The following is a 26,621-nucleotide window of genomic DNA, read 5'->3' on the forward strand; positions in this document are numbered from 1 at the left end:
ATAGCCCATCTATAATTTAGCCCAAACAACTACCTCTTTCCTACTGTATTTATTTTGCTCCTTTGCACCCCATTATTTTATTTCTACTTTGCACATTCTTCCACTGCAAATCTACCATTCCAGTGTTTTACTTGCTATATTGTATTTACTTTGCCACCATGGCCTTTTTTTGCCTTTACCTCCCCTATCTCACCTCATTTGCTCACACCGTATATAGACTTGTTTCTACTGTATTATTGACTATGTTTGTTTTACTCCATGTGTAATTCTGTGTTGTTGTATGTGTCGAACTGCTTTGCTTTATCTTGGCCAGGTCGCAATTATAAATGGAACTTGTTCTCAACTTGCCTACCTGGTTAAATAAAGGTGAAATAAATAAAAAAACTGACAGCTTCATTAAATAGTACCCGCAAAACAGTCTCAACGTCAACAGTGAAAAGGCGACTCCGGGATGCTGGCCTTCTAGGCAGAGACTAAAAGAAAAAGCCATATCTCAGACTGGACAAAAGAAAAGATTAAGATGGGTCAAAGAACAGACACTGGACAGAGGAACTCTGCATAGAAGGCCAGCATCCCGGAGTCGGCTTTTCACTGTTGACGTTGAGACTGTTTTGCGGGTACTATTTAATGAAGCTGCCAGTTGAAGACTTGTAAGTTGTTATTTCAAATGGACAAAAAAAGGGTTTTCTTTCAAAAACAGTGAATTCTAAGTGATCCCAAACTTTTGAACGGTAGTGTATATTACATAATATACAGTTGAAGTCTTGAGGTTTACATACACCTTAGCCAAATACATTTAAACCCTTTCACAATTCCTGACATTTAATCCTAGTAAAAATTCTGTCTTAGGTCAGTTAGGATCACCACATTACTTTAAGAATGTGAAATGTCAGAAAAATAGTCGAGAGTGATTAACTTCAGCTTTTCTGTCATCACATTCCCAGTGGGTCAGAAGTTTACATACACTCAATTAGTATTTGATAGCATTGCCTTTAAATTGTTTAACCTGGGTCAAATGTTTCAGGTAGCTTTTCACAAGCTTCCCACAATAAGTTGGGTGAATTTTGGCCCATTCCTCCTGAAAGAGCTGGTGTAACTGAGTCAGGTTTGTAGGCCTCCTTGCTCGCACACGCTTTTCAGTTCTGTCCACAAATTTTATATAGGATTGAGGTCAGGGCTTTGTGATGGCCACTCCAATACCTTGACTTTGTTGTCCTTAAGCCCCTTTGCCACAACTTTGGAAGTATGCTTGGGGTCATTGTCCATTTGGAAGACCCATTTGTGACCAAGCTTCAACTTACTGACTGATGTCTTGAGATGTTGCTTCAATATATCCACCTACTTTTCTTTCACATTATGCCATCTATTTTGTGAAGTGCACCAGTCCCTCCTGCAGCAAAACACCCCCACAACATGATGCTGTCACCCCCTTGCTTCATGGTTGGGATGGTGTTCTTCAGCTTGCAAGCTTCCCCCTTTCTCCACCAAATATAATGATGGTCATTATGGCCAATCTGTTCTATTTTTGTTTCATCAGACCAGAGGACATTTCTCCAAAAAGTATGGTCTTTGTCCCCATGTGCAGTTTCAAACCGTAGTCTGGCTTTTATATGGCGGTTTTGGAGCAGTGGCTTCTTCCTTGCGGAGCGGCATTTCAGGTTATGACGTTATACGACTCATTTTACTGTGGATATAGATACTTTTGTACCCGTTTCCTCCAGCATCTTCACAAGGTCCTTTGCTGTTGTTCTGGGATTGAGTTGCACTCTTTGCACCAAAGTACGTTCATCTCTAGGAGACAGAACACATCTCCTTCCTGAGCAGTATGACAGTTGTGTGGTCATCTGGTGTTTATACTTGCGTACTATTGCTTGTACAGATGAACGTGGTACCTTCAGGCGTTTGGAAATTGCTCCCAAGGTTGAACCAGACTTGTGGAGGTCTTGGCTGATTTCTTTTGATTTTCACATGATGTCAAGCAAAGAGGCACCAAGTTTGTAAGTAGGCTTTGAAATACATCCACAGGTACACCTCAAACTATGTCAATTAGCCTATCAGAAGCTTCTAAAGCCATGACATAATTTTCTGGAATTTTCCAAGCTGTTTAAAGGCAGTCAACTTAGTGTATGTAAACTTCTGACCCACTGGAATTGTGATACAGTGAATTATAAGTGAAATAATCTGTCTGTAAACAATTGTTGGAAAAATTACTTGTGTCATGCACAAAGTAGATGTCTTAACCGACTTGCCAAAACTATAGTTTGTTAACAAGAAATTTGTGGAGTGGTTGAAAAACAAGTTAATGACTCCAACCTAAGTGTACGTAAACTTCCGACTTCAACTGTACACACACACACAAAAGTATCGTGTTGATGAAGAAACACTTTTTCGCAAAAACCTACAGTGGCTAGGTTCCCATCCAATTTGCAGCAGATTTTGATGCATATATTTCTAAAATCTGCATAATACAATATGAGCATATTCCTACCAGATGTTTCCATCTGATTGACTTTGAGGATAAAAGGCTGTGGGTGATGATACTGCACATAAAAATAAACTATTGCCGTTAAATTCTCATGTACAGAATGAAAAATACAAGTTGAATGGGTTTCCATCAAATTTTCAACAGTAACTAACTAATATTTGCTATATTGTAATACTTATCATGTGCCACGGTCTGTGCCATGGGGAAACTTGCACTCCTATAGATCTGAAATAATTGGTTGGTGAAACTTGCTAGCCAACCAGAAAATCAAGGTGAAGCAATTCAGGCATTCTTGAAAGTTAGGACAAGCAGTGTCCTGCAAAAAAAAACATTTTTATAGTTGAATTATGTTTATTTTGCAAGATGTAGGCATTTAGAATTCAATTGAGGAGTGGAGCTTTATAGTTATGTGGTGACATCAAGTTCTCTGCATACCTTCCAAATGATTTGGCAATCATCATTTATTCGAAAAAGTTTCCAGCATAATTTTCCGCAATAAAAGTTTGACAGAAGAATAATCCACCCCTGTCAAATGGAGAAAAATGTGGTTAAAAAATGTCTCCTATCTGCTGTTTCCATTACACACGTCTCAGATTTATTTTGTGACATTGCTTTAGAATCGAATACACCGGAGTCAATGGAAACCTGCCTACTACAGTTAACAAAATAGATGGCAGGGACACACAGATCAAATTCTGACAACCACTAATTTCTATAAAGTGAAAATGTCTCCAAGTCTATGAACAAATAAAGTGATCTGTCCAGTGACTTGAAATTCTTCCTTTAAATAATTTCCAACATATTCACAGTATAATACATCGCAGAACACACAGATTTGTGTCAGATCCCTCTGAATGTTGGCATTGCAAGTTGGAAGCATGGAGTTCCTGATGGCCCGGTTCAGTCCTCTCCATGTATGTTCTATGTCTCCAGTGACAAAGTTCAGTTTGTCAATAACCCATTTTGCTCTCTGGCGCATGTGAAGGCCGTGCCTCCAAACAACCTTGTGGAATTGTTTGGAGAATGTTTGAGTGTTGTGAATGTATAAACCTCTCTGGGAAAAAACACTCCATGATCTTTTTACTTCCCTCTCACTATGGAGAGTATCTTTATGCTGTGCTGATGTTCCAATCTCAGAGCATGCCTGTACATGCAAGGTGGATCTCCCCAAACTGGTTAGAGCCAAGTTCTGAATGCTTTCAGCACAGGGATGGGATGTTAGTAATGGCTCAGCAGACTGCAGATGTGTTTGGATAGTTTCCAAATCTTCCAGAGAAATTATCGGCGGTGACTTTAAGGGTCTAATTGGCAGCAATTTGTCACTTTCAGGTGGGAACCATGGCGTAAATATAGGCAAAACACGACAGGGGAAGTCCTCCAAGGCCTTTTCTGTTTTGTCCACTAAGATTTTCAAGCTGCCATCAATGCTTTTGTAATGCAACAAGACATCCATAAGGTTTTACCATCTCATTCCTCACAAGTCCATATCACAGTCCTACAGAAGATTATAAGAGAAGACATGGTTAAAAATCAGTACTGAATGACTGTACATCAAAAGTGCTCTTTGTAAAAAATTGGGTGTAACAATCTGTTGGTTTTTTGAAGAACACTGTTTAGAAAAACCTGAAATAGTTCTGTGCTACTTTCATAGCCCAGACTGGGATCTGTCATCAGCATCTGTTATTATATTGTTGTAATGTAACACAGATATGCTGATGGGGCTGGACGATATAGCCGAAATATAATTTTACCCTATTTTTCAGAAGTTTCACGGAATGATGGTGTTTAGTGTTTTTACATAATAAAAAAAGGTCTAAATATGCTTTGAGACCTTAATGACCCTAGGGTGGCAAGACATACAGTGCATTCAGCAAGTATTCATACCAGATTACTTTTTCCGCATTTTCTTACTTTACAGCCTTATTCTACAATGGATGAAAATTTTCCCCCTCAATCTACACACAATACCCCATAATGACAAAGCAAAAACTTGTTTAATTTTTATTATTAAGAATTTAAAACTAAAATATCAAAACTTAAGTATTCATACCCTTTACTCAGTACTTTGTTGAAGCACCGTTGGCAGAGATTACAGCCTCGAGTCTTCTTGGGTATGCTGCTACAAGCTTGGCACACCTGTATTTGGAGAGTTTCCCATTCTTTTCTGCAGATCCTCTCAAGCTCTAAGGTTGGATGGGGAACTTTGCTGGACATCTATTTTCAGGTCTCTCCAGAGATATAACTGCCATCGGTTAAAGACAGTACTGTGCAGCCGTCTTCATCGACCTGGCCAAAGCTTTCGACTCTGTCAATCACCGTATCCTTAATTGCAAAAAAAGGTATATATTTTTAAAAAAATTTTTTTTTTTTTTTTTTTTAATTGCTTAAGCTGGAGACTTACATTTCCCTCACTAACGTTAAACATCAGCTATCTGATGTACATATGCAGCTGTCCACCCAATCTACCTACCTCATCCCCATATTGTTTTTATTTACTTTGCTGTTCTTTTGCACACCAGTATCATCTTATACACCATCTGCTCATCATCATCTGCTTATCTATCACTCCAGTGTTAATCTTCTAAATTGTAATTACTTTGCTACTATGGCCTATTTAATGCCTTACCTCCTCATACCATTTGCACACACTGCATATAGACTTTCTTTTTTTCCCTATTGTGTTATTGACGGTACGCTTGTTTATTCCACGTGTAACTGTGTTGTTGTTGCCAACTGTGTTGTTGTCGTCTAATTCGGGTCGTAAGTAAGCATTTCACGGTTAAGTCTACACCTGTTGTATTCGGCGCATGTGACCTAAACAATTTTATTTGATCTCTGATCTCTGAACTTTCATACCAGAAATCTTTATCACAGGTGCCGGAGTGGATGGCAACTGTTTTATGGGCTACTGATATTTTCAACCTCTCCCTCTTCAACCTCTCCCTTCAACCTCTCCCTGACCAAGTCTGTAATACCTACATGTTTCACACAGAACACCATAGTCCTTGTGCCCAAGAAAGTGATGGTAACCTGCCTAAACAATTACCGCCTCGTAGCACTCACGTTAGTAGCCATGAAGTGCTTTGAAAGGCTGGTCATGGTGGAAATCCTAGACCCACTCCAATTTGCATTCTGCTCCCCACAGATGATGCAATCTCAATCACACTCTACACTGCCCTTTCCTACCTGGACAAAAGGAACACCTATGTGAGAATTCTGTCCATTAACTACAGCTCAGCTTTCAACACCATAGTGCCCACAAAGCCCATCACTAAGCTAAGGACCCTGGGACTAAACACCTCCCTCTGCAACTGGATCCTGGACTTCCTGTCGAGCAACAACATCTGCCACGCTGATCCTCAACACTGGAGCCCATCAAGGTTGCATGCTTAGTCCCCTCCTGTACTCCTTGTTCACCCACGACTGAGTGGCCAAACATGACTCCAACACCAAAATGTAGTTTGCTGACGACACAACAGTGGTAGGCCTGATCACCGACAACGATGAGACAGCCTATAGGGAGAAGGCCAAGCTTCCTGCCATCCAGGACCTCTACCAGGCAGTGTCAGAGTAAGGCTGTAAAAATTGTCAGACCCCAGTCACCCAAGTCAGACTCTTCTCTCTGCTACCGCACAACAAGCGGCACCAGAGGGCCAAGTCTAATTCCAAAAGGATTCTTAACAGCCTCTACCCACTGTAACCCCTGTATATAGCCTTATTATTGTTAGGTAATTTTCCCATGTTACTTTTTGATTAGATTTTTAAATTTTTTTATTTAGTAAATATTTCTTAACTCTATTTCTTGAACTGCATTCTTGGTTAAGGGCTTGTAAGCATGCATTTCACCTGTTTTATTCGGCGCTTAATAAAAATCGAGATTTGGGACATTGCACACATTATACATGAAATACATTGATGAAAAAATGACAGATGGTAGGCTAGTGTACAAATAGCCAAATAAAACTAAATTGAATGAGCTAACCTGAATTTGATTTAAATATTGTTAAACTACACTGCTCAAAAAAATAAAGGGAACACTTAAACAACACAATGTAACTCCAAGTCAATCCCACTTCTGTGAAATCAAACTGTCCACTTAGGAAGTAACACTGATTGACAATAAATTTCACATGCTGTTGTGCAAATGGAATAGACAACAGGTGGAAATTATAGGCAATTCGCAAGACAGCCCCAATAAAGGAGTGGTTCTGCAGGTGGTAACCACAGAACAATTCTCCGTTCCTATGCTTCCTGGCTGATGTTTTGGTCACTTTTGAATGCTGGCGGTGCTTTCACTCTAGTGGTAGCATGAGACGGAGTCTACAACCCACACAAGTGGCTCAGGTAGTGCAGCTCATCCAGGATGGGACATCAATGCGAGCTGTGGCAAGAAAGTTTGTCTGTCAGCGTAGTGTCCAGAGTATGGAGGCACTACCAGGAGACAGACCAGTACATCAGGAGACGTGGATGAGGCCGTAGGAGGGCAACAACCCAGCAGCAGGACCGCTACCTCCGCCTTTGTGCAAGGAGGAGCACTGCCAGGGCCATGCAAAATGACCTCCAGCAGGCCACAAATGTGCATGTGTTTGCTCAAACGGTCAGAAACAGACTCCATGAGGGTGGTATGAGGGCCCGACGTCCACAGGTGTGGGTTGTGCTTACAGCCCAACACCGTGCAGGACGTTTGGCATTTGCCAGAGAACACCAAGATTGTCAAATTCGCCACTGGCGCCCTGTGCTCTTCACAGATGAAAGCAGGTTCACACTGAGCACGTGACCGACGTGACAGTCTGGAGACGCCGTGGAGAACGTTCTGCTGCCTGCAACATCCTCCAGCATGACCGGTTTGGTGGTGGGTCAGTCATAGTGTGGGGTGGCATTTCTTTGAGGGGCCCCTCAGCCCTCCATGTGCTCGCCAGAGGTAGCCTGACTGCCATTAGGTACCAAGATGAGATCCTCAGACCCCTTGTGAGACCATATGCTGGTGCGGTTGGTCGTGGGTTCCTCCCAATGCAAGACAATGCTAGACCTCATATGGCTGGAGTGTGTCAGCAGTTCCTGCAAGAGGAAGGCATTGATGCTATGGACTGGCCCGCCCGTTCCCCAGACCTGAATCCAATTGAGCGCATCTGGGACATCATGTCTCGCTCCATCCACCAACGCCCCGTTGCACCACAGACTGTCCAGGAGTTGGCGGATGCTTTAGTCCAGGTCTGGGAGGAGATCCCTCAGGAGACCATCCACCACCTCATCAGGAGCATGCCCAGGCGTTGTAGGGAGGTTATACATGGAGGCCACACACACTACTGAGACTAATTTTGACTTGTTTTAAGGAAATTACATCAAAGTTGGATCAGCCTATAGTGTGGTTTTCCACTTTAATTTTGAGTGTGACTCCAAATCCAGACCTCCATGGGTTGATACATTTAATTTCCATTGATAATTTGCGTGATTTTGTTGTCAGCACATTAACTATGTAAAGAAAAAAGTATTTAATAAGAATATTTCAATCATTCAGATCTAGAATGTGTTATTTCAGTGTTCCCTTCATTTTTTTGAGTAGTGTATATTAGGTCTATGTAGCCTATATGGCATTCATTATTAGTCAACTCGGTTTTTGTTTGAAGCGACTTCATATCATTCTCTTGTTATGCAACGAAATGGGAAACTTCGTATTTGTAGTCACTGTCACACATAGAATTATGAATATGAGCTCTATTATATCACATTCGTTCTGAAGTTATGGGGGGAGTGACAAAGACAACATTGATTTTGTGTTTAAGGGAAATCTTAGTATAGAGTGACGCGAAAGGGCAAACAACTATCTAATGACCCTCTTAAATGTTCTGCGAATGGTCTGATGCAGTCGTTAAATAACGAGCGTTTTCAAGAACAATTTTAGAAACAGTACAATGGTTTCGGGAAACAGCTCGGAGATGTAACAATGCTCCTACTAAGGGTCTAACTATGAATGTAGCCTTAAAATGCTTTTGGGAAAGACAAGTGCGCTTGCCCTATAACATCAGGGGTTGCAGGTTCAAGTCCTACTACTCATCCCCTATTTTAAAGTTAAAAAACGATGTACCGGTACTCAATGTTGTTAGCAAGCAAGCACACTATTAACGTTAGCCATCTAGCAGTGTTATTTAACTTTCACTCGCGGGGCAATGCCTTCAATTGCAAGTTAACTTAATATAATTTAAGAAAATAAGTTAGCTAACAAGCATTATTTTCTCTCTTTGTTTTGGTTAAATAGCTAACGTCATCGTTAGCTAGCTAAGTTAGCGATTTAACGTTAAAGCTACAACTAGCTAGCCAAACTGAGTGCAACAACGTTAGTTTAAATGCTAGATTACTATGCATTTCGCTACTTTATGGTGTACATACATTCGGGTTATCAATATTCGATACTAACCGGTATTTTTGGCTCAATATCCACAATGAGTCAGTAACCAAAGAGTTAAAAAAATAATAATAATAATAATAATCCGCAAGCGTGTACATCCAGTTCACGCCACGGTCTCGCGGAGCACAGAAAATCAGGTGGTCGTCACTAATTACAACAGCCACAAAGTCAGAAGACCCACCTACTCGACCAATCAGATGAGGGAGTGTGATGACGCGAATGCCGATTGGCTAGCCGGGGCAGACGAGAAACGTGCATTTATATTATTTTGTGATCCATCAATGATTTGATTGTTTTTTGTTATAGCTAATAAATAATATTTCTAAATGAAGTGGTAATCGGATGTTTTATTCAAACTCAGCTTGCAAGCGTATCATTACGTTTGCCCATATTCATAGTTACTTGTCTTAACCCAAAATAGGTTTACGCCAATATCTGCATTTAAAAAAAAAAATGGAATGTAGACAAACAAACTGAACCGAGGTTCAAATATACTTGCTGGAGTAGCACAAACTGCACATGTTATGTTTCCATGCGACGCCATTTTAACTGACTTCATTATACAAACCGTTCTTATAATACCCCATTGCTCTCAAATGATGGCGTCTCAAGGAGACATAACATGCGCAGCGTGAGCTTACTCCAAGAGGTAGATTTTGAAATTTGGCTCAGTGCTGCCACCTCTCATTGAATAGCTCAAATTGAAGGCTGACCGGGGTACTGCATGCTGCAACCGGGGTACTGCATGTAGCAACTACATTATCCTCTACTTTGTGCAATTTTAAAATAATTGGTTCAAGGACATTTTTATTTTTTATTTTATTTCACCTTTATTTAACCAGGTAGGCTAGTTGAGAACAAGTTCTCATTTGCAACTGCGACCTGGCCAAGATAAAGCATAGATGTGTGAACAGACAACACAGAGTTACACATGGAATAAACAATTAACAAATCAATAACACAGTAGAAAAAAAGGGGAGTCTATATACATTGTGTGCAAAAGGCATGAGGAGGTAGGCGAATAATTACAATTTTGCAGATTAACACTGGGGTGATAAATGATTAGATGGTCATGTACAGGTAGAGATATTGGTGTGCAAAAGAGCAGAAAAGTAAATAAATAAAAACAGTATGGGGATGAGCTAGGTGAAAATGGGTGGGATATTTACCAATAGACTATGTACAGCTGCAGCGATCGGTTAGCTGCTCAGATAGCAGATGTTTGAAGTTGGTGAGGGAGATAAAAGTCTCCAACTTCAGGGATTTTTGCAATTCGTTCCAGTCACAGGCAGCAGAGTATTGGAACGAAAGGCGGCCAAATGAGGTGTCGGCTTTAGGGATGATCAGTGAGATACACCTGCTGGAGCGCGTGCTACGGATGGGTGTTGCCATCGTGACCAGTGAACTGAGATAAGGCGGAGCTTTACCTAGCATGGACTTGTAGATGACCTGGAGCCAGTGGGTCTGGCGACGAATATGTAGCGAGGGCCAGCCGACTAGAGCATACAAGTCGCAGTGGTGGGTGGTATAAGGTGCTTTAGTGACAAAACGGATGGCACTGTGATAAACTGCATCCAGTTTGCTGAGTAGAGTGTTGGAAGCAATTTTGTAGATGACATCGCCTAAGTCGAGGATCGGTAGGATAGTCAGTTTTACTAGGGTAAGTTTGGCGGCGTGAGTGAAGGAGGCTTTGTTGCGGAATAGAAAGCCGACTCTTGATTTGATATTCGATTGGAGATGTTTGATATGAGTCTGGAAGGAGAGTTTACAGTCTAGCCAGACACCTAGGTACTTATAGATGTCCACATATTCAAGGTCGGAACCATCCAGGGTGGTGATGCTTGTCGGGCATGCGGGTGCAGGCAGCGATCGGTTGAAAAGCATGCATTGGATTTTACTAGCGTTTAAGAGCAGTTGGAGGCCACGGAAGGAGTGTTGTATGGCATTGAAGCTCAATTGAAGGTTAGATTGCACAGTGTCCAAGGACGGGCCGGAAGTATATAGAATGGTGTCGTCTGCGTAGAGGTGGGTCAGGGAATCGCCCGCAGCAAGAGCAACATCATTGATATATACAGAGAAAAGAGTCTGCCCAAGAATTGAACCCTGTGGCACCCCCATAGAGACTGCCAGAGGACCGTGACAGCATGCCCTCCGATTTGACACACTGAACTCTGTCTGCAAAGTAATTGGTGAACCAGGAAAGGCAGTCATCCGAAAAACCGAGGCTACTGAGTCTGCCGATAAGAATATGGTGATTGACAGAGTCGAAAGCCTTGGCAAGGTCGATGAAGACGGCTGCACAGTACTGTCTTTTATCGATGGCGGTTATGATATCATTTAGTACCTTGAGTGTGGCTGAGGTGCACCTGTGACCTGCTCGGAAACCAGATTTCAAAGCGGAGAAGGTACGGTGGGATTCGAAATGGTCAGTGACCTGTTTGTTGACTTGGCTTTCGAAGATCTTAGATAGGCAGGGCAGGATGGATATAGGTCTGTAACAGTTTGGGTCCAGGGTGTCTCCCCCTTTGAAGAGGGGGATGACTGCGGCAGCTTTCCAATCCTTGGGGATCTCAGACGATATGAAAGAGAGGTTGAACTGAATTGGTGGACACAGTTTTCTGTAAACAATGCCTGCAACTCTGACCTGCAGTACTGAAGTCACCCTTGAATTTACGTGGCTTCAATGAGAAGGGGCAGTTGTTCTTCCCTTGGGCTAACCCCATGACCATCTGATTGACTTGTGCTTGTATCAACAAGGCTTGCAAGAACATGATGTGAACTCAATCCACATGTCTACAGCCTTTAACTTTCCGGAAACTGACTGATCTAGCAACTTCTGTTGGATATTTAACAAAAATTACCGGTTTGTATCGAATATTGGTTGTACCAGGAAAGTCAGCATATGTTATAATTGGAGTCTTCACATACGAATGAATGGTGTCACGTGATCAATGACATACAGTTGAAGTCGGAAGTTCACATACACTTAGGTTGGAGTCATTAAAATTCGTTTTTCAACCACTCCACAAATTTCTTGTTAACAAACTATAGTTTTCGCAAGTCGGTTAGGACATTTACTTTGTGCATGACACAAGTAATTTTTGCAACAACTGTTTACAGGCAGATTATTTCACTTATAATTCACTGTATCACAATTCCAGTGGGTCAGAAGTTTACATACACTAAGTTGACTGTGCCTTTAAACAGCTTGGAAAATTCCAGAAAATTATGTCATTGCTTTAAAAGCTTCTGATAGGCAAATTCACATCATTTGAGTCAATTGGAGGTGTACCTGTGGATGTATTTCAAGGCCTACCTTCAAACTCAATGCCTCTTTGCTTGACATCATGTGAAAATCAAAAGAAATCAGCCAAGACATCAGAAAGAAAATGTAGACCTCCACAAGTCTGGTTCAACCTTGGGAGCAATTTCCAAACGCCTGAAGGTACCATGATCACCTGTACAAACAAAAGTACGCAAGTATAAACACCATGGGACCACGCATCTGTCATACTGCTCAGGAAGGAGAAGCGCTCTATCTCCTAAAGATGAACGTACTTTGCTGCGAAAAGTGCAAATCAATCCCAGAACAACAGCAAAGGACCATGTGAAGATGCTGGAGGAAACAGGTACAAAAGTATCTATATCCACAGTAAAACGAGTCCTATATCGACATAACCTGAAAGGCCACTCAGCAAGGATGAAGCCACTGCTCCAAAACCACCATTAAAAGCCAGACTACGGTTTGCAACTGCACATGGGGACACAGATCGTATATTTTGGAGAAATGTCCACTGTCTGATGAAACAAAAATAGAACTGTCTGGCCATAATGACCATCGTTATGTTTGGAGGAAAAAGGGGGAGGCTTGCAAGCCGAATAACACCATCCCAACCGTGAAGCACGGGGGCGGCAGTATTATGTTGTGGGGGTGCATTGCTGCAGAAGGGATTGGTGCACTTCACAAAATAGATGGCCTCATGAGGCAGGGAAATTATGTGGATATATTGAAGCAACATCTCAAGACAACGGTCAGGAATTAAAGCTTGGTCGCAAATGGGTCTTCCAATTGGACAATGTCCCCAAGCATACTTCCAAAATTGTGGCAAAAAGGAATTGTCCATAGAGCGCTGAAACAGGATTGTGCCGAGGAACACATCTGGGGCAGGGTACCAAAAAATGTCTACAGCATTGAAGGTCCCCAAGAGCACTGTGGCCTGCATCATTCTTAAATGGAAGAAGTTCGGTACCACCAAGACTCTTCCTAGATCTGTCCATCTGGCCATACTGAGCAATAGGGGGGAAAAGGGCCTTGGTCAGGGATGTGACCACGAACCCAATGGTCACTAAGAGAGCTCCTCTTTAGAAATGGGAGAACCTTTCAGAAGGACAACCATCTCTGCAGCACTCCACCAGTCAAGCCTTTATGGTGGAATGGCCAGAGAGAAGCCACTCCTCAATAAAAGGCAGCCCACTTGGAGTTTGCCAAAAGGCACCTAAATGACTCTGTTCTGATGAAACCAAGATTGAACTCTTGGCCTGAATGCCAAGCATTACGTCTGGAGGAAACCTGGCACCATCCCTACGTTGAAGCATGGTGGTGGCAGCAGCATGCTGTGGGGATATTTTTAGCAGCAGGGACTGGGAGACTAGTCAGGATCGAGGGAAAGATGAACCGAGTAAAGTACAGAGCGATCCTGGATGATAACCTGCTCCAGAGCGCTCAGGACCTCAGACTGGGAAGGCGGTTCTCCTTCCAAAGGGACAACAACCTTTAGCAATTCCGGCTCTCACAGAGCTGTTAGTTTTTCTTTAAGAATCCCTCCTGTTCTCCACTCATTACCTGTATTAACTGCACCTGTTTGAACTCGTTACCTGTATAAATACACCTGTCCACACACTCAAACAAACAGACTCCAACCTCCCCACAATGGACAAGACCAGAGAGCTGTGTAAGGACATCAGGGATAAAATTGTAGACCTGCACAAGGCTGGGATGGGCTAGAGGACAATAGGCAAGCAGCTTGGTGAGAAAGCAACAACTGTTGGCGCAATTATTAGAAAATGGAAGAAGTTCAAGATGACGGTCAATCACCCTCGGTCTGGGGTTCCATGCAAGATCTCACCTCATGGGGCATCAATGATGCTCATGAGGAAGGTGAGGGATCAGCCCAGAACTACACGGCAGGACCTGGTAAATGACCTGAAGAGAGCAGGGACCACAGTCTCAAAGAAAACCATTAGTAACGCACTACGCCGCACGCAAGGTCCCCCTGCTCAAGCCAGCGCATGTCCAGGCCCGTCTGAAGTTTGCCAATGACCATCTGGATGATCCAGAGGAGGAATGGGAGAAGGTCATGTGGTCTGATGAGACAAAAATAGAGCTTTTTGGTCTAAACTCCACTCGCCGTGTTTGGAGGAAGAAGAAGGATGAGTACAACCCCAAGAACATCATCCCAACCGTGAAGCATGGAGGTGGAAACATCATTCTTTGGGGATGCTTTTCTGCAAAGGGGACAGGACGACTGCACCGTATTGATGGTAGGATGGATGGGGCCATATATTGCGAGATCTTGGCCAACAACCTCCTTCCCTCAGTAAGAGCATTGAAGATGGGTCGTGGCTGGGTCTTCCAGCATGACAACGACCCGAAACACACAGCCAGGGCAACTAAGGAGTGGCTCCGTAAGAAGAATCTCAAGGTCCTGGAGTGGCCTAGCCAGTGTTACACCTGAACCCAATAGAAAATCTTTGAAGGGAGCTGAAAGTCCGTATTGCCCAGCGACAGCCCCGAAACCTGAAGGATCTGGAGAAGGTCTGTATGGAGGAGTGGGCCAAAATCCCTGCTGCACTGTGTGCAAACCTGGTCAAGAACTACAGGAAACATATGATCTCTGTAATTGCAAACAAAGGTTTCTGTACCAAATATTAAGTTCTGCTTTTCTGATGTATCAAATACTTATGTCATGCAATAAAATGCAAATTAATTACTTAAAAATCATACAATGTGATTTTCTGTATTTTTGTTTTAGATTTCGTCTCTCACAGTTGAAGTGTAATTACAGACCTCAACATGCTTTGTAAGTAGGAAAACCTGCAAAATCAGCAGTGTATCAAATACTTGTTCTCCCCACTGTATCTCCAGGTTGGCTAGCTTTCTCACACATGACTTGTGGGCTCAATGTCTTCCCATACAAAACGCACATGGTTTGTACCACAAGTTCATCTGTTGTACATGACTAATCAAAGGACCTGTGAAGTCAGTTGTACATGTCAGCAGGGATTGAAATTAAGTTAGCCCGAGTCTAGTACTTTTCAGACTGGGCTAGTAGACAATGTGCCAAAATAGCCTGACACAGCAGTGATTTTTTGCCTTTATAAACATTGCATGCCACAGATTTGGGACCAGAATGTAGAAATCGTGGTCTGTTGACCAGTGCCCAAAATCCTTATGTTACATCCCTGCATGTCAGTCCCTTTCAGGTGATCCCCCTATCACTGCTGACTCTCCTCAGTGGCCTCATGGCTGAGGGTTTTAACTTTCCTCTTGAGAATTCAAAGTACAGTCTTATAGCTCATCCTAATTCTCCACCTCTTCAAGCAAATAGCAACCTACACTATCCTGATCATCTAGTTGAGCATTCCAGATAATTACTCCATCTCAGCAGTAATGTCCCATCCTCATAGTATGATTTTAGATGTGCAGATAGACCAAAGCCCAGTCTATTTTACTGTTACTATAGTCAAGTCTGTGGGTTATTGTTTTTAAATATATGTTACCAATTAGTAATCAACCAAGCTAGCTAGTAAAGTCAAATAAAAAAAAGTGTATTTCAGACATTAACCAAAAACACTTGGGTCTGCAGCTGCCATTTTCTGTTGGGAAAGACAAATGTTCCTGTATTTACCAGAATTGTAGCTCATCCACCACGGCGGAAGAGGAGGATCCAGACTCATCCACCATGGCAGAAGAGGAAGGTCCAGACAATTCCACCATGGCAGACGAAGTGTAGGAAACTGCTGTCTGCACAGTTGCAGTATGTTCTCACTGAGGCATCTTGAGGAAACATTAGTGCAAGAGAATCAGCTGTATACCTGCAACAGGTATTCAGCATCACAGCTGTCTGATAAAGTACTTAGGATGGAAACAGGACATCCAGACAAAGACATGTTCAACATCGTTGTTGAATACTTGGAACGTGACAAGGAATGGGTTGTCTACTTTGCCTTGTGGAGGGTCGAGATGCTGTCATTTGAGGAACAAGTGTTTATGGCGCTTCTGAAGTTGCGTCACAGCTACACCAACTTGCATCTGGCTCAACTATTCCATTGTTGTGCAAGCACTGTCAGCAACGTTACCATCACTTTCATTAACATCACGAAGACTGTTCCAAGTCGGGAGAAGATCGTGCTTGTGTGTGACTTTTCAGGGGTCCAGAAGAAACTGCAGGATGGTCATTGACTGTACTGACATAGAAGTTGCTTCTCCAAGTCCGATAGATCTGCAGAAGCAAACCTACTGTGCAACTAATGTGGTGATAATATACTGCAGTGATCTGTATCCAGGATCTGTGTCGGACAAAGCCATTGACCACAATTCAGGGTTTAAGATCTTCACGTCTGGAGACATGGCAGACCGTCTCTTATGACCGGAAATAACTTCTGGACATCAGAACTGCGATTACTCACCACGAACTGTCAGAATCCTTTTTTTCCATTAACGAGTCCGACGTGAATGGCATGCTGCTTTCCCAGGAACAGGCCCAGATTCCCGTCATTTGCGTGAAGAGAAGGCGGAGAAAAAGGGTCCGGAGCGCGGGTTGCCTTCCGAGAATTCTCAGGCGATCGAATAAACCCCCACTGCACGTTTGCTAGCAGAATGGAAGGCAATCTTTGGAAAATGAAATAGATGACCTACGTGGAAGATTAAACTACCAACGGGACATTCAAAACGGAAATATCTTATGCTTCACAGAGTCGTTCACGACAACATTATGAACATAGAGCTGGCAGCGTCTGGTAAGACAAGGGGCGGCAGACTATGTATTTTTTATAAATAACAGCTTGTGCAAGATATCTAAGGAAGTCTCGAGGTTTTGATCGCCTGAGGTAGAGTATCTCATGAAGCTGTAGCCCACACTATCTACCTGGAGCGTTTTAATCTGTATTTTACTTTATTGCAGGGAAACTTAAATCTGTCTGACAAATTTCTATCAGCATGTTAAATGTGCAACCAGAGGAAAAACTCTGGACCACCTTTACTCCACACAGAGATGCATACAAAGCTCTGCCTCGCCCTCCATTTCGCAAATCTGACCATAATTATATTCTCCTGATTCCGGCTTACAAGCAAAAATTAAAGCAAAAAGCACCAGCACCAGCACCAGCACCAGGAAGCATCAATAAAAAAGTGGTCAGATGAAGCAGATGCTAAGTCACGGGACTGTTTTGCTAGCACAGACTGGAATATGTTCCCGGGATTCCTCCGATGGCATTGAGGAGTACACCAAGTCATTGGCTTCATCAATTAGTGCATCGACGACATTGTTCCCACAAGGACCGTACGTACATATCCCAACCATGGAAGAAGCCATGGATTACAGGCAACATCCACACTGAGCAAAAGGCTAGAGCTGCCGCCTTCAAGGAGCGGGACTCTAGCCTGGAAGCTTATAAGAAATCCCGCTATATCCTCCGATGAACCATCAAACAGGCAAAGCATCAATACAGGACTAAGATCGAATCGTACAACACCAGCTCTGACACTCGTCGGATGTGGCAGGGCTTTCAAGTCATTACAGACTACAAAGGGAAGCACAGCCGAGAGCTGCCCAGTGACACAATACTACCAGACAAGCTAAACTACTTCTATGCTCGCTTCGAGGCAAATAACACTGAAACATGCATGAGATCACCAGCTGTTCCGGAAGACTGTGTGATCACGTTCTCCGCAGCCGCTGTGAGTAAGACCTTTTAAACAGGTCAACATTCACAGACAGATTACCAGTACGTGTACTGGGAGCATGCGCTGACAAACTTGCAAGTGTCTTCACTGACATTTTCAACCTATCCCTGTCCGAGTCTATAATACCAACATGTTTTAAGCAGACCACCATAGTCCCTGTGCCCAGGAACACTAAGGTAACCTACCTAAATGACTACAGACCCGTACCACTCACGTCTGTAGCCATGAAGTGCTTTGAAAGGCTGGTCATGGCTCACATAAACACTATTATCCCAGAAACCCTAGACCCACTCCAATTTGCATACCGCCCTAACAGATCCACAGATGATGCAATCTCTATTGCACTCCACACTGCCCTTTCCCACCTGGACAAAAGGAACACCTATGTGAGAATGCTATTTATTGACTACAGCTCAGAGTTCAACACCATAGTGCCCTCAAAGCTCATCAATAAGCTAAGGACCCTGGGACTAAACACCTCCCTCTGCAACTGGATCCTGGACTTCCTGACGGGCCGCCCCCAGGTGGTAAGGGTAGGTAACAACCCATCCGCCACGCTGATCCTTAAAACAAGGGCCCCTCAGGGGTGCGTGCTCAGTCCCCTCCTGTACTCCCTGTTCACTCATGACTGCAAGGCCAGGCACGACTCCAACACCATCATTCAGTTTGCCGATGACACAACAGTGGTAGGCCTGACCACCAACAACGATGAGACAGCCTATAGGGAGGAGGTCAGAGACCTGGCCATGTGGTGCCAGGACAACAACGTGACTCCCTCAACGTAACCAAGACCAAAGGAGATGATTGTGGACTACAGGAAAAAGAGGACCGAGCACGCCCCCATTCTCATCGATGGGGCTGTAGTGGAGCAGGTTGAGAGCTTCAAGTTCCTTGTTGTCCACATCACCAACAAACTAACATGGTCTAAGCACACCAAGACAGTTGTGAAAAGGGCACAACAAAACCTATTCCCCCTCAGGAGACTGAAAAGATTTGGCATGGGTCCTCAGATCCTCAAAAGGTTCTATGGCTGCACCATCGAGAGCATCCTGACTGTTTGCATCACTGCCTGGTATGGCAACTGCTCGGCCTCCGACCGCAAGGCATTACAGAGGGTAGTGCTTACGGCCCAGTACATTACTGTGGCCAAGCTTCCTGCCATCCAGGACCTCTATATACCAGGCGGTGTCAGAGGAAGGCCGTAAAAATTGTCAGACTCCAGCCACCCTAGTCATAGACTGTTCTCTCTGCTACCGCACGGCAAGCGGAACCAGAGTGTCAAGTCTAGTTCCAAGAGGCTTCTAAACCGCTTCTACCCCCAGGCCATAAGACTCCTGAACATCTAATCACATGGCTACCCAGACTATTTGCATTGCCCCCCCTCTTTTACTCCGCAGCTAATCTGTTGTTTTCTAATCATAGTCACTTTAATAACTCTACCTACATGTATATATTACCTCAACTAACCGGTGCCCCCGCACATTCACTCTCTACCGGTACCACCCTGTATATAGTCTCGCTATTGTTATTTTACTGCTGCTCTTAATTACTTAATTACTTGTTACTTTTATTTCTTATTCATATTTTTTTAAACTGCATTGTTGGTTAGGGGCTCGTAAGTAAGCATTTCACCTGTTGTATTCGGTGCATGTGACTAATATTTGATTTTAGAACATTAGGCTCACCCCACGAGAAGCAGTGCATGATGAACGCCACCCTCAGCAAGGAGATCTGCTGGAAGTGATGTCTCTCCCATCCTGCATTTACCAGAAAAGGAAGCTCTACACAACAAAGGGAACCACAAATTATTTAAACATCACAGATATACATTCCCACTGTGCCCATGATAAAATACAATGTGAATTGTGTTGTACTACTGAATGAAACCGAGACCACTCAGACCAGTCTTTGTGATTGGACTTACGTTAACTACATTACATTAGTTGGCTGCTTTGAGCAAAACTTGTATGTATTATAACCTATTCTGTGAGCCTAGTGTGTGTGTATGAACTGTGGAATATTTTTGGATCACTGGCTTCCCTGAAAACAGATACAGGAGGCGCGACGAATGGTAATGCAGTGCCCCCCCGCCCACACAAAAAATGATTGGAATAAAATCAAGGTAAGAACAAAAACTGATTTGTGCCAAAACACAAGATATTTACAGATGTTCAGTGTTGCAGTGCCAATTTTGGAAGTATGTGGTCCTTGAAAACTATTTTAGTCTGCCAGAGGTTGTCACGCTGGATGGGGATGGAGGCTTTGGTGGTCCACACACTGAAGAAGCAAGTGTGCCTTCCAGTGATGTGGATCTGCCCTTGGACCTGGTGCCAGTAAGAATGGTCTTCAGAGGCTATAAGACCCTCCCTCCTCCTGGATATAAAAATCCTTCAACTTCACTGCCTCTTCAATGGTAAGGTCCCTTGCACCATATGGACACTTGACCTCCACCCTCGCTGTGGTGCCCACCAGACCATACGGTGAGGCACCCAGGATTCCTGACCCCCATGACCCAAAGTCCTGACTCCTGCACATCCATCCCTGTAGCTATTTTGATGTCTGTAAAGTGGGAGTCATAACGAAGAGGACAACACCCCATACAACGACTGATCTGAGGCCACCTTTTAGCAGCTACAGAGCAATGGGCTTGGCCATTACCACGGCTACAAAATTGCTGGCCATCAACTTCCCTCTATTCATGGCGTGCCAGTTGGGGTGGCCCTGACCAAAGTTACCCCACCCCCACTATAGCTACACTTCTTCACATGGCCAGACATAGTGGTCTCCCCATTAAATGCTTTTATGCTCATCCTTGAAAAATGCCTTATGCTAGTCTGATAAAGGACATTTTACCACAACTGTGCTCAGGGCTTGCTAGTTCCTGCTAGTTTTTTTTTTATTTCCACTTTTGCTAGCGAGGCACTTGATTGGTACTTATAACCATGGATATAGCAAAGCCAACTCATACAATCCTCGATTGTGATAAATGGAGAAAAGGGTATAGCCAAAAAGCAGCGTGGTAACTTGATAGTCAGGAAACAGTATAGGGTCAGCAAAGTTTCAGCTTCAGTGTGAAAGAATATATTTTAATTTCATTGTCCTTTTCATCATTTGGTGAAACTTATCCCAGCTCAGTGTGGCGTAATGTTAAAAGCCCTCAAGTACCCTTATTCCAGCCTCATTACTAACTGAAACAGGAAACTGTAAAGCTGACCCGAGTGATAACTGACAAGAAGAGGACTGTTAAATGTTCATTATCTTTATTCAAATTATAAGGTTGCTGAGATGTTCAGCAGAGCAAGTCATCTTCATGAATGCCACTTGGTCTAAGAAGCTAAATGACTTTTTGGAATCTAAATTTACAATCTAGCAAGAAAAAAAAACCCCATTTCATACCATAGTCAGTTTGAGTAGCTACAGATAACATTAGCTGGTCTTACAACCAAAGATTGTGTCCATTACAGGAAAACCACATACAAACAAGCCCATGGATTTAACTAACCTGTTGGAGATACTTTCTTCATTCTCAATTAAGTGAAAAAAAAGGGACCTTAAAATGTCAATTTCCAGTTGCTTCTATAAAAACTAGAGAATTCAGAAAGATATTACATTCATGTTGTGTCAAGTTGAGAAGTCTCTTACATGTGTGTAGAGCTTTGTTTTGGTCACATTTTTTAGAAACAACTAGTTCCTGCAAAGGTGCTTGGAAATGCTAGATATGCAGCAGTTAAGACAGTGGAACCACAGAGTGGTACAAAACATGGATTTAAATCTTTGTTAGTTTCCAGTTGGTATAAAAAAAGCTAACAGTGCTAAAAAAAATGTATGCCGAAATGAAGAACGTGTCAGCAAGAACAGGTTAGTTAAATCTATGGGCTGGTTTGTATGGGGCTTTCTTGTAATGGCCACAAAATACTTGGTTATCACATCTTGCGTACAATCTGTAGCAACATTGGCCAAATAGTATTCTATTGAAGTGAGAGAAAAAAGGCAAGTTTTACATGTCTTAAGATTTTATGGCACATTTGGTCCATGTTGGTACTTTCATATTTCAATCACTTTAAAACATGTATTTAAAAAAAAAAAAAAAAAAGTTAAACATGTATTGCAAATGTTTATCAGCACAGCATTATGACAGCATTTTCTAAACTGCAGAGGGGGTTGTTGCTATTATTTTGTAGGTTTCCTATACCATTATCTTCTGTAGAATGCATTTATTAAACCCCTCTTGTACAGTATATTCAAATCTAGATGTGCAGTACTTGAACAAGAATGGCTTCAAACAGTTACAGGAAATAGTCAGGGGTGCGTCTAGTCACATGGGGCTCTCCGCGTCGAGGAGCCGGGTCGAACTGTAGGCTGAAGAGGATTGAGAAGAAAAATATGGTCAGATTGTTTTCTGTTGCTCACTTGTGCAAACATTGGATGTCTGATCTACCCAATTTGAATAGTAGGAAAGTCACGAGACATCCTCATACTTACAAAGAATATTTGAGTGTATCATCCAGCTCCATGATGGCTGCCTGGTTGCCACAGCGATAGCAGTAATTTGGTGCACTGAAAATGGTGACAACATTTTTGTCATGGCCCCAGTTGTATCCCTGAAGAAAAACAATTAAGAACTTCAGGCATTGTTTTCACCCTTGTATTAATATACAATCCTAACGATGTGGCAGGTTTCCAAACCTCCATGGTAATCACAATTAGAAAGAAATACTTAGTCGCCATTCACGCCATAAACAAGTACAATGGCTACCGTGTGGGAACCCAAATGCCATTCGCGCACATTCAATTTTGCCTAGATATACACCATTTTTGTGTGTTGTCATACGCTTAAAGTTTTGATTAGTTATTGAAAGGTCGCTAAGATTATTTGATTGATCATTGCAAAATGCCTATTTTGAATACCGCTGTTAGTTAGAATGCTAAAGCTTGACAGACTAGCAATGTAGCCAAATAACCTTTCTGGTTGAAGTATAATGCAGTTGATTTGCGATGACAAACATTAAGCAGGATATTCATAGGAGCCTTACAAACCAATCATAATCCCAATGTAGTGTGAAATGCACTCATAAGCAACTTGTAAATAGGGCATTTTTGCTGGCAGTCTGAACTCCTGTGTTTTCTCCCAAGGTGGGGAAAATGTGAATACTGACTCACCAGAGTATTATACAACTTCGATTGAAAATGTAATAGCAGATTAACAAATTATATTGTACCTCCATAACCAATTGGTGGGCACGGGACACAAGGGTGAGTCCGTTGGCATGGTTGAAGGTTTCAGAGATGTCTTGACCAAAGGTGTAGCCAGCACCTCTAGGGGAGATACCCCAGCCACCACGGTCATCTGGGTCGGACCACAGAAGGTCACACATTGGACCCTGAAATAAAAGGAACACAGGTAATGTTGATGCGCCATGAGACTTTGAGAATGACACCTATGCTCTCTGTGCAACATAATATCTACCTCGTGTGGGACCTCTTGCAAGCGGTCCAGAGCCCGTATGTGATCAAGAGTGTCTATAGAAGGAGAGAGACCTCCATGTAGGCAGAAGATCTGGCAATATAAAAGTACAGTTTGGATTAGAAATCAGCAGTTCGTGTGGAGGATTTAAATAGAACAGACTCACTTCCATTAAACATTGACAATTCAAATATTGAGTCGGTGAAACTGTACAAATACAGATTTAATAGGAAAACTCAAACCAAAAATACCTGTTCATCTACAAGTGCAGTTAGTGGGAGATAGTCAAACAGGTCTGTGAAGGATTTCCACACGTTGGCATTGCCGTATTTCCTCAAGCACTCGTCATAGAAGCCATACACCTGTGTGATTTGCCTGCTTTCGTGGTTTCCTCGCAGAATTGTGATTCGTTCTTGGTAACGGACCTGTAACATTTCACCAAAAGTAATCTGGCATCATATACAGGTCTTAGCTGCTTGACCAACAGCGAATTATCATCATAACCTGGTGCACCAGACACCTTTGTGTAAAGTGAGTTGTGAAAAGCATACCTTTAATGTGACGAGAAGTGTGACAGTTTCCACTGAGTAGTAGCCTCTATCCACGTAATCCCCCATGAACAGGTAGTTGGTGTCAGGAGATTTCCCCCCAATCTTGAAGAGTTCCATGAGGTCATGGAACTGCCCATGAACATCCCCACAAACTGTGACCGGACATCGCACTTTCTGCACATTTGATTCTTTGGTAAGGATTTCCTTGGCCTGAAAACACAAAACGACAACGTACATTTAGCTAGATCATTAACAGAACGCCCTGTCCTACCAGTTAAATCGTTGATCAGATAGCTGGCCTTGCACACCCAGAAATATTGATTGGATTGAAGGGCGTCCTGAATAAGTACGTTAACTGTGGTTAGTCATCATGGTGTTAATTATCTGGATTGTTAAATCATTCCATATAGGCTTCAGATTGGCTAGCTGAATGGTTAGGCCCAGTTCATGCTAACGACCGTTAGCTAACTAAATCGTTAGCAAGTATGCTTTGAAGCTAGCTGGCTACTGTTAGTTATCTATGCTAGCTACCCATTGTTAGCTACCGTTAAACTAGCCAACTAATCTCGTCGAACAATAATTTCACCTCTAATCAAACAAATTGGGTTTAGGTAAAGTTACCTTCTCACAGAGACTCCTGACTTGATTCTCCGTAAGTTGTTTACACTCGTTTAGTTGTTCGATCCATTGATCTAATTCCTTCGTAAAAGATTTGTCTTCCATGACAGCCGTGGTATCAATCGACGTCTTGATCGGGGGAAAAAAAAATAGCTAAATTGACTAGCTAACTAGTTAGCTGGCTGACTTGTTAGCTACTCCTGTCCCGACAAAGTGATGACTCTAAAATTCAGAACTAAAGACCTAACTGTCTACTTTCTAATCATGGTAAAATATATAAACCCAAAGTCTCGTAAACAGGCGAACAGAGTATTAACTGGGGGGAATCAGAGTGGATTAAAATCCCTCGGTGCGGCAGAATTTTACCGGCGACGAAGCGCTGTAGCTAGCTGGCCTACAACAATAACATACGGGGTTTTAAGGGAGTTCTAGTGCCACCATTTATTACACACCAGCCACCTTGTGGCGAAGAAGACGAATTACACGCACAGGGCATTAAACAAGAAGAGTGTAATTGCAGAACGCAATGTGGGGCGTTTTCTGTTATTGTCATTTCTTGATGTCAAATTACACCCATTGATGATCGCCATTGGTCCCGGTCCCGTTTCTTTTAATTACATGTCTTTTTCCCAACGAAGAAGAAAGCTGCAGTCAAAATAGATTTTGACAATGTTGGTAATTACTTCTCAACGTGTTCAATAAGACACTACCTACACAATTGTCAACATAATCGGATTGCTACAGATAACTAGGAAGCTGTTATGTTAGAAACTAGCTAGCTAATTGGCATTGAACATTCCCGACGAGTACAAATCACAATTTTTTTCAAATTTCGCCTAAATTGACTTACCCAAATCTAATTGCCTGCAGCTTAGGACCTGAAGCAAGGATTTATTTTTTTATTTTTTTTATTTCACCTTTATTTAACCAGGTAGGCTAGTTGAGAACAAGTTCTCATTTGCAACTGCGACCTGGCCAAGATAAAGCTTAGCAGTGTGAACAGACAACACAGAGTTACACATGGAGTAAACAATTAACAAGTCAATAACACAGTACAAAAAAAGGCGAGTCTATATACATTGTGTGCAAAAGGCATGAGGAGGTAGGCGAATAATTACAATTTTGCAGATTAGCACTGGAGTGATAAATGATCAGATGGTCATGTACAGGTAGAGATACTGGTGTGCAAAAGAGCAGAAAAGTAAATAAATAAAAACAGTGTGGGGATGAGGTAGGTGAAAATGGGTGGGCTATTTACCAATAGACTATGTACAGCTGCAGCGATCGGTTAGCTGCTCAGATAGCACATGTTTGAAGTTGGTGAGGGAGATAAAAGTCTCCAACTTCAGGGATTTTTGCAATTCGTTCCAGTCACAGGCAGCAGAGTACTGGAACGAAAGGCGGCCAAATGAGGTGTTGGCTTTAGGGATGATCAGTGAGATACACCTGCTGGAGCGCGTGCTACGGATGGGTGTTGCCATCGTGACCAGTGAACTGAGATAAGGCGGAGCTTTACCTAGCATGGACTTGTAGATGACCTGGAGCCAGTGGGTCTGGCGACGAATATGTAGCGAGGGCCAGCCGACTAGAGCATACAAGTCGCAGTGGTGGGTGGTATAAGGTGCTTTAGTGACAAAACGGATGGCACTGTGATAAACTGCATCCAGTTTGCTGAGTAGAGTGTTGGAGGCAATTTTGTAGATGACATCACCGAAGTCGAGGATCGGTAGGATAGTCAGTTTTACTAGGGTAAGTTTGGAGGCGTGAGTGAAGGAGGCTTTGTTGCGGAATAGAAAGCCGACTCTTGATTTGATTTTCGATTGGAGATGTTTGATATGAGTCTGGAAGGAGAGTTTACAGTCTAGCCAGACACCTAGGTACTTATAGGTGTCCACATATTCAAGGTCGGAACCGTCCAGGGTGGTGATGCTCGTCGGGCATGCGGGTGCAGGCAGCGATCGGTTGAAAAGCATGCATTTGGTTTTACTAGCGTTTACTGCCAGAGGACCGCAACAGCATGCCCTCCGATTTGACACACTGAACTCTGTCTGCAAAGTAATTGGTGAACCAGGCAAGGCAGTCATCCGAAAAACCGAGGCTACTGAGTCTGCCGATAAGAATATGGTGATTGA

At 42.9% G+C, this 26,621-nt stretch overlaps 2 protein-coding genes across 4 annotated transcripts; both read right to left on the reverse strand.

The window, feature by feature from the left end:
• Nucleotides 1–2,816: 2,816 nt before the first annotated feature.
• zgc:101664 (uncharacterized protein LOC450064 homolog) lies at nt 2,817–9,049 on the reverse strand. Of its 2 annotated transcripts, XM_064974526.1 has the most exons (3): nt 8,901–9,049; nt 4,536–4,807; nt 2,817–3,980 (listed from the first exon to the last, which is right to left on the reverse strand). In XM_064974526.1, exon 3 carries the CDS (start codon nt 3,936–3,938, stop codon nt 3,198–3,200), a length of 741 nt encoding a protein of 246 aa, XP_064830598.1. In that variant the 5' UTR covers nt 3,939–3,980; nt 4,536–4,807; nt 8,901–9,049; the 3' UTR covers nt 2,817–3,197. The 2 variants fall into 2 exon arrangements, with proteins under 2 accessions (XP_064830598.1, XP_064830608.1); XM_064974536.1 differs by lacking the exon at nt 4,536–4,807.
• A 12,045-nt stretch (nt 9,050–21,094) lies between these two features.
• LOC135546260 (serine/threonine-protein phosphatase 2A catalytic subunit beta isoform-like) lies at nt 21,095–24,911 on the reverse strand. Of its 2 annotated transcripts, none has more exons than XM_064974555.1 (7): nt 24,493–24,911; nt 23,872–24,081; nt 23,572–23,745; nt 23,324–23,413; nt 23,076–23,237; nt 22,339–22,413; nt 21,095–22,215 (listed from the first exon to the last, which is right to left on the reverse strand). In XM_064974555.1, the coding sequence occupies exons 1-6, from the start codon at nt 24,592–24,594 to the stop codon at nt 22,357–22,359; spliced, it is 795 nt and encodes a 264-aa protein (XP_064830627.1). In that variant the 5' UTR covers nt 24,595–24,911; the 3' UTR covers nt 21,095–22,215; nt 22,339–22,356. The 2 variants fall into 2 exon arrangements, with proteins under 2 accessions (XP_064830627.1, XP_064830618.1); XM_064974546.1 differs by having other exon boundaries at nt 22,339–22,457.
• Nucleotides 24,912–26,621: the final 1,710 nt, after the last annotated feature.

The sequence above is a fragment of the Oncorhynchus masou genome, chromosome 1 (assembly GCF_036934945.1).
Source record: "Oncorhynchus masou masou isolate Uvic2021 chromosome 1, UVic_Omas_1.1, whole genome shotgun sequence".
Taxonomy (NCBI): Eukaryota; Metazoa; Chordata; class Actinopteri; order Salmoniformes; family Salmonidae; genus Oncorhynchus; species Oncorhynchus masou.

What these genes read in the sequence shown, in the direction of transcription:
- zgc:101664 (XM_064974536.1), bottom strand. Translation starts at nt 3,938, where the DNA reads ATGGATGTCTTGTTGCATTACAAAAGCATTGATGGCAGCTTGAAAATC.
- LOC135546260 (XM_064974546.1), bottom strand. Translation starts at nt 24,594, where the DNA reads ATGGAAGACAAATCTTTTACGAAGGAATTAGATCAATGGATCGAACAA. An exon ending in TCAGGAGTCTCTGTGAGAAG is followed by an intron (nt 24,082 to 24,492) that starts GTAACTTTACCT and finishes TTGTGTTTTCAG; the next exon opens with GCCAAGGAAATCCTTACCAA. An exon ending in CACTTCTCGTCACATTAAAG is followed by an intron (nt 23,746 to 23,871) that starts GTATGCTTTTCA and finishes GAAATGTTACAG; the next exon opens with GTCCGTTACCAAGAACGAAT.